Source organism: Nuphar pumila, chromosome 1, assembly GCF_984573655.1.
Source record: "Nuphar pumila chromosome 1, dmNupPumi1.hap1.1, whole genome shotgun sequence".
In the NCBI taxonomy this organism is placed as follows: Eukaryota; Viridiplantae; Streptophyta; class Magnoliopsida; order Nymphaeales; family Nymphaeaceae; genus Nuphar; species Nuphar pumila.
In genome coordinates this window covers 33,101,363-33,109,340 of record NC_143249.1, presented here as the reverse complement: position 1 = coordinate 33,109,340, position 7,978 = coordinate 33,101,363, and the positions used below count along the sequence as shown (strand labels likewise).

Genomic DNA, 7,978 nt, shown 5'->3' with positions numbered 1-7,978 from the left:
ACTTCAGAAAAGCAAATACATGGGGCGGGGCAAGGGTGAGGTTCAACAGACAGGCTGAGCCCGACCCTGGCTCAAGCTGCAAAGGTCGAAGGGTGGGCTTGCAGTAAAGCTAAGCCTGACACCGACCTGACAAGGGACCGAGGAGGGAGGTAGGGGTTCTGCCCCTGCCTGACGAATAAGAGGGTGGCAGAGGTAGAGGGCAAGCCCATACCTGTCGGAACCTAGGACAACATTGACAGAAGGGTGGAGGCAGGGAGCTTCACCCCTGTCTACCAAAAAATCTGGCGGCAGGGGGCTTCGCCCCTACCTGACAGAGGAAAGAGGCAAGGGGGAACCTCGCCCCTGTCTGCCAGAAGACAAGGTGGTAGGGGCGAAGCCATTGCCTAACCAAGATGAAGGAGGCATAGGGCTTCAACCTTGCTTGCCAAAAAATGAGGTGGCAGGGGCGTAGCCCCTGCCTGACATAGAGGAAAGAGGCAGGGGGATCTCGCCTTTGCCTGCCAGAAGACAAGGTGACAAAGGTAAAGCCCTTGCCTAACCAAGAGGAAGGAGGCAGGGGCAGAACCCCTGCTTGACGAGGAGCCCAGAAAAGACAGAGGCGAGCCTCTGTCTTTCGAAAGCCAGAGGAGGCGGAACAAGGAAGAGGGCAATGCCCCTCCCACGCGAGCCTAACACAAAGCAAGAGAGGGGGAGGGCAGATGAGCCCTCCCACCCTTTATAACTGGGGAAGAAAGAAGAAGACAGAGGATGAAGAAGACAAAGAAGAAGAAGAAGAAGAAGAAGAAGAAGAAGAAGAAGAAGAAGAAGAAGAAGAAGAAGAGAGAGATGTTACCTGCGAGAAGACGTTGGGTGGTCATCGACGATGATAGTCTCGACGTCGGGTGTCCAGAACATGAACAAGAGAGTGAGAGAGGTGGCAAAGAGAGAGAGGAAGAGGGACAAAAGGCTTACCAGCATCAAGGACTCTTCTGGCGAGTGCACATGGGATAGGGGGACGTCGGGCGATGGGTGGAGCCCAACCATGGATCACGTGCAGGATGAGGTCGTCAGAGGTTGATCGTGTGGCGAGGAGAGAGGGCAAGCACAAAGGGTGGGGGGGAGGCTGTCAGTCGACGCTCTGATGAGCCATCGATCGGCGATCCGTCAGCTGGCGGCTGGAGGTTGGATGGGAGGAGAGACTAGGGCATGCAGCAGAGGTGGGGACAATTTTCTCGAATGAGAAAACCCTAACCCCTATGTTGCTTTATAAAAGCATGGGGGTGGAGTATCCAGTTTTGGTCCAGACCCGACCCGGTTCCAACCCATTTTTTTTTTTGAAAATCATGGGTTTTACAATTGGCATCTGCCCACCCTGACCAGGCACTCTGAAGAGAGGCCCGGATATGGTTTGCACCACCTAGGCCCAACCCACCAGGGGTCATGAATTGGCCCCTTCTCCATCCGACTCTCTTTCTCTCAACCCTTATGTCTCCAACTCTTTAGCTATCCAACGAGTATCTTCTTCATTCAGTGGTTTGTTCTAGTGCAGACACAATGATGCAACGCTTTAAGGTGACAATATATCTTTCTCTCTCTCTTTTCCAAGTTCCAAGCATATATGTTTGTCCAACTTTCCAGTTAGCACGGGCGATGGACATTCCATCTTCATCTTCTTCGTGTTTTTTTTTTAGGTTTAGGACTTTAGGGTTTTTGGGTTTGCTTTTTGAAAAATGAGATGAATGCAACATTAACTTTTATGTTTTTATTTTCAATCAACATTAAATATGATTGATAATTTCACAGACTTGATTTTATTTAGAAACTTAATTTTTTAGTTTTTTTTTTCAGTTAGCATACATATGTGAATGATGTTTGTTTAGGATTTAGGTTTTTGATTTAGTTTTTATTTTTTAAATAGCATGATCCATGAATATTTCATTAGGTTTTAGGGTTTTTTGTGCTTTTTTTTTAAATTAGTATTTAAGTATTTTTGTGTTTTTTAATTCCAATCAACATTAAACATGACCTCATGCTTGATATTTTAGGGTTCTTTTTCAATTCTTATATATATATATATATATATATATATATATATATATATATATATATATATATATATGAATGATGTTTGTTTATAATTTAGGCTTTTGATTTAGTTTTTATTTTTTAAATAGCATGAACCATGAATGGTTCATTAAGTTTTAAGGTTTTTTGTGTTTTTTTTTAAATTAGGATTTAAATATTTTTTGAGTTTTCTCATGTCAATCAACCTTAAACTTGATTACACATGCTTGATTTTAGTTATAAACTTAGAATTTTAAGGTTTTTTAATTATTATATATATGAATGATGTTTGTTACGATTTAGGTTTTATATTTAGATTTTTTAAATAGCATGAACATTTAATTAGGTTTTATTTTTTTTTCTTTTTTTTTCAATTAGCATTTAGGTGTTTGATTTTGGTTTTTAAAATGAGGTAAACATTTAATTAGGTATTTTAGTATTTTTATTTTTAATCAACATTAATCATGATTCTTCATGCTTAATTTTAGCTGAAAATTTATTTTTTTTTCAATTAGAATATATATGTTTATGTTGTTTGTTAAGGATTTAGGTTTTTAATTTTTTTTAATTTTTTTAAATAGCATGAATCATAAATTCTTCATTAGGTTTTGGATTTTTTATTTTTTTCTAATTAACATTTAGGTATTTATGTATTTTTTCTTTTTAATCAACATTGAACTTGATTCCACATGCTTTATTTTAGTTATAAACTTTAAATTTTAGGGGTTTTAGAGTTTTTTTATAATTACTATATATAAATAATATTTGTTAGGATTTAAGTTTTTTTATAACATGAATATTTAATTTTAGACTTTTCGTATTTTTTTCTTCTTTTCACTATAAATTTTATCCACCCCAGTTTAGATTCCTGCCTCCGCCACTGGCAACACAATGATACTTTTCTTATATTCACAAAATTACCTAAAAATGTAGCGTGATTGAAGTTAACCAAATAATTTGTTAAAAATTTTCAAGACATCGTAGAGGTAAAGATCATTAAAAACTTTTATACCCAATAGTCATGCATGATATTTACAATCTAAACAAAACTTTTATGATATTTTTTTTTATAGGCAAAAAACTTTTGTGATAATTCATAATACCTAAAATGTAGTCAAATTGTTGACGTTGACAAACGAAATGACTAGCAAAAATTCAAAACAGAACACTGTAGTCTAACTAAATATAAATATAAATATAAATATAAATATAAATATAAATATAAATATAAATATAATTTTATTTATACTAACAAACAAAATGCACTTATATGAGGTTTAATACACAAAAAACCAATACCAACTGTGGTAGGAGCAGCTACTTCGTTGGGACGTTGCAGGTTCAAAACCCAGTGGTATAGTTGTATAATTGGTAGGGGTCTGCCTTTGCCAGATTGCCTTAAAAAAACACACACACAAAAAAAACAATAGTGCAGTTAAACGAAACCATATTGCCTACGAATGAATGCTCCAAAACTATGTCACGTGGACTTGCCATTCATGGTTTCATCACGACACGTGGACATTGCATGTGACATGTTATGACAAATATGAATAATGTTTTAGATTTTTAGTAGTTTTAGTATTATTTTTAACAATAAATATTTTTATGTACTAAAAACCAAAAATTACATATTTTTATCAAGTAAATAATAACAAACCCATGTCCACATGTCCTAGTGTCAAAAAGGTTTACCAGATCATGTCTCTTACCGTGTTGAATCCTTGTCCATGTCCGTGTCCTTGTGACATAACTCTGAAATCCTGACACAGTTTAACTTGCTAATCGTTAAACTTTTTTCTAACTATACTAAGTGCAGAAATCACTTAATTTAGATAAGGGTTTAACATTTATCATTTCTTTCACAAACTGTTTTGTTCGTTTTTTGGCTAGAACAAGTGCAAAATCTCCATCATCATTTAAACATTGGCAAACCTTCGGTTAGCAAAACCCTTGAGGTCTCTTTTGCTCATTATTCATTAAGAAGCACTCTCAACTTCGGCCTTGCAGTAAGGAATGCCCTCCATGCTCCAAGGGGTGTTGGCGTGTTGGGGTGGGGCTCTGGCTGCTTGATGAGAAGTCAAGGTTCGATTCTCATATGTGTTTCATTTACGCAAGTCGACACCCAGCATACAGCATACACTCAGAATGCTTGGGGTTATAAAGAAAAAAGAATGCCCTACATGGGTTTAGAACCGGAGACATTCTGTCAACTTGGTGAGATTCACAAGACTTTAATCTAAGATTGATACGTGGCACATTGTTTTGAAAAACTAATTGTTTGATGTCATATTTCTTTTCTTGACCTTCACTAGGGTCTGGATCTGCAGGAGGAACTTGGTTTTCCTTTTTTGGTACAAGTTTGGTGGAGTAGGTACACTTTTGTTTGTAGTGATTTTCTGGTTGGAAAAGTTTCTCTGATCAGGTCACATATTTACACCTCCTGAGTTTGAATTTTGACTGGGTTTAAGAGCTATCATAGGTAAATAGTCTGGAGTATTCTTAGGTGGGCCCCTAGTAATCCAAGTATGTATATGACATTGATCATAGATTCTTTGTTTGGTTTAATCCTTTTGAATGGCCTGGACCCTACCTCAATAGTTGGAATCTGGGTTCATCTTGTTATCACCATGGCTCTATCTTTCGAGTCAGCCTGTACCCTCTTTACCGTGTCCTTGTGACAGGCTTGTGCACAACCAAACCTCTTAAAATGGCCAACATGCCCCTGTGCCTGATGTGCCAATGCCACCAACCCTAGGAGGCTCAAATCAAACCCGTAACGTTTCTAGAACAACTTTTTTCTCTTTGGTTCTTTCTTACAACCATTTGTTGCGGCTTTGTGCTCTCCCCACATCAAATCTTAGGAATATTTTATATTGTTTGTTGATTGTGATAAATAGCCGTGATATCAAGTGGGGAGGGGTCATCGGCTCTTTGATGCATGGTGGTCCTGTTGCTTAATGATAGAGATGGGTGGGATGGGTACATCTACATTTTTTGCAAATTGTTGGTCTCTCAATAGTTGATTCTTCTTTAAAGCAAGCGTAATAAAAAAGGTTAGTTTTTTTGGCTTGTTTATTTGCTTATTGCAAGATCTAGAGCTTGTTTTTCTTCTCCCTCTCTCTCTCTCTCTGTTATTGTTTTGTAGTTTTAGTGGTAGAGATGTATAACATATATACACACGCACGCACAGGTTTTGGTTGTTCGAGTTTTTTGGGGTTTTTGAGTGATGTTCTGAATTGGGGTTTTCTCATTTGCCACTTTTTTCATTGGACTTGATAGTTTTGGGTAATGGGTTTTCTGTAAGAATGCTGAGAAGATTAAGCAATGGTGCTTTTTTTGTGTGGGTTGTAGCTTTTTCTGAGTATTGTTTTGGTTATTTTATGAAATAGATTTTTTACTTTTTATTAGAATGAAGTTTTTAGTGCACCATCTAGAGGATACTCTGAATCTGGTTCGTCTTAAAAATCAGGATTTTCGTGTATCATCTCCGGATATCGATCTCTTGTTTTTTTGGGGCTTTTTGTTCAAGGAAATCTCTGGACTGCCATATATGAGCTAGTAGGTGAATGACTTTCTTACCCGTATTTTCACTTTTTTCTCTTCATGCAGATAGCGTCCAGTACACATCTGTTTTCGTCCACCTATGTCAGATCTTACTTTTTGCTTATGGTAAGAAATGGATGACACTTAGTTGGTTCAAGGCAAAGATAGTTTGTGCAGAACCTTCCTTATTGGTTGTCTGGAACAAGGAATTCAATTGTGATTTGTGTCTGGTGCAAAAGTATCTGGTTACTAGGTAGAAAGTTGTGGGGCTGTGCTAGAGAAATTTGAGATTAGATCAATCATTGAGGTACTTTTAGTTTGTTGGTAGCGATGGAAGGTCATCTATCAGCAGGTAATCTGCTACCAAGCCCTCCATATAGTGTATTAGACCTTCAGGGTTCTCTGAATGTCCATCACCAGCAACAAAACCCTCACACTAACGGTGTCGCCCATCCCCAAATTCAGGATATGTTTCCCATGTCTGTTGGAAACGTGAACGAGTGTGGTCAGCAGATTCCGGTCATGGATTATAAAAGCGGCCATTGGAATTCGATGGATGCAGATAGGGGCAAGACTTCTATGAGTGATGAAGATGAGCCTAGCCTCACTGATGAGGGAATTGAAGCTCATAACGATGGTGGCAAAGGGAAGTTGAATTCGCAGTGGCATCGTATGAAGTGGACAGATGCAATGGTGAGGCTTCTGATTACGATTGTATCCTACATTGGAGAGGAATCAGCTTCCGAGTGCAGTGGTGGAAAGAGGAAATTTGCGATCTTGCAGAAGAAGGGGAAGTGGAAAGTGGTCTCCAAAGTCATGGCTGAAAGGGGTTATTATGTTTCGCCTCAGCAGTGTGAAGACAAGTTCAATGATTTGAACAAACGGTATAAGAGGTTGACAGACATGCTTGGTAGGGGCACATCGTGCAAGATTGTCGAGAATCCGGCCCTGTTGGACTTAATGGGCAATCTCTCGGAGAAGGCAAAGGAGGATGCCAGGAAGATTTTAAGCTCAAAGCAGCTGTTCTATGAGGAGATGTGCTCGTATCATAACAGGAACAGATTTTGTTTGCCTAGTGATCCTGCTGTGCAAAGGTGTGTGCAGTTGGCGCTTAGAAGTGGAGATCATGGTAGGAGGCAGCATTCACAGGATGATGTCGATGAAGATGAACAAGAAGAACATGAGATTGATGAGAGGTATGATAATGCTGAGGGCACCAATGGATTTCATGATGAAAGTGATGGTCTTCAAGGGGTCAATATCTTTTCAAAAAGGAAGAAATTGAAACAGGATGCTGTAGATGCATGCTTTTTGAATGCTTCTAGCTCTCAGGACTCTGCTAGAAGATCTCATCTTGAGACCCGTGGCCCAGACATGCATCCTATGCCCCAGGCTGGGTCCAAAGCATCTTCGATGCAGAAACAGTGGATGATGAATCGTGCATTGCAGCTGGAGGAGCGAAAGCTGAGCCTTCAAGCTCAAGCTTTGGAGCTGGAAAACCAGCGTTTCAAGTGGCAGAAATTCAGCATGAAGAAGGACAGGGAACTTGACAAACTTAGGATGGAAAATGAAAGGATGAAACTCGAAAATGAGCATATGGCATTAGAGTTGAAACACAAGGAGTTAGACAATGAATACAACTAAAAATGGTGCATTTTGTGGTTTGTCATCTTGTTGTAGTATTGGTCACAAGTGGGCATGGTTGCCTACCTTGAAGGGAATCAGAATTGGCAACAGCACATCTCATGGTTGGTTGCATTTGGTTGTGGGGTTATGCATAATCAGAGGAAGATGCACTTGCTTTCTAAGCAGATGGTCTTTGTTTAGGAGAGGCCCTTTCTGCATCCATCCAATGCCAAGTAGAAAGATAGTTTCCGTGAACTCTAAAGTAGTTCGCTTACAACCTTTTGGTATACATCAAAATTTTTGTTCATCTATGAACCTCTGATGTCTGCACTATTACTATTTGAGATTTTCAAGTGTATAAATATCTGGTGTCCTGCTAGGCCACTCTTAATATTGTTTTCATGTGGAAAATATTGGCCCAAGCTCTCCAGTTATGCCAAAGATTTGAGTTGTTTTATCCTTTTCTTTTGGGTGTAATTGGCAAAGGTTGTACATGGTTTTGTTTGAACCATCTTCATTTTGATAAAGCTTGTGAGTTGCAGCTCAAAGACTTTGTTGACTTGTAATGTATTCTCTGATGTTCTCATAGAAAAATTCCATTACTTTTTTTATGCTTTTCTTGTTGGAAAGAACTTTGTCTTTACTTTATCATAGAGTTCCATCAATTTTTTTTCTTGCCTGGGGAGGAGAGCATCTTCAACGATGGTGGCTAAGAGAACCGAGTGATTGGTTCAGGAAATGGATTTGAGTCTCTCTGGACATT

General features: G+C 38.8%; 1 protein-coding gene across 1 annotated transcript; it reads left to right on the top strand.

The window, feature by feature from the left end:
* The first annotated feature begins 4,821 nt into the window (after window positions 1–4,821).
* LOC149848619 (uncharacterized) lies at window positions 4,822–7,383 on the top strand. The gene is made up of 2 exons (XM_090011940.1): window positions 4,822–5,099; window positions 5,656–7,383. The coding sequence occupies exon 2, from the start codon at window positions 5,920–5,922 to the stop codon at window positions 7,231–7,233; it is 1,314 nt and encodes a 437-aa protein (XP_089868066.1). The 5' UTR covers window positions 4,822–5,099; window positions 5,656–5,919; the 3' UTR covers window positions 7,234–7,383.
* The last annotated feature ends 595 nt before the right edge of the window (window positions 7,384–7,978 follow it).

Bases quoted from the DNA above. Each gene is read 5' to 3' on its own strand.
- LOC149848619 (XM_090011940.1), top strand. From the start codon at position 5,920: ATGGAAGGTCATCTATCAGCAGGTAATCTGCTACCAAGCCCTCCATAT.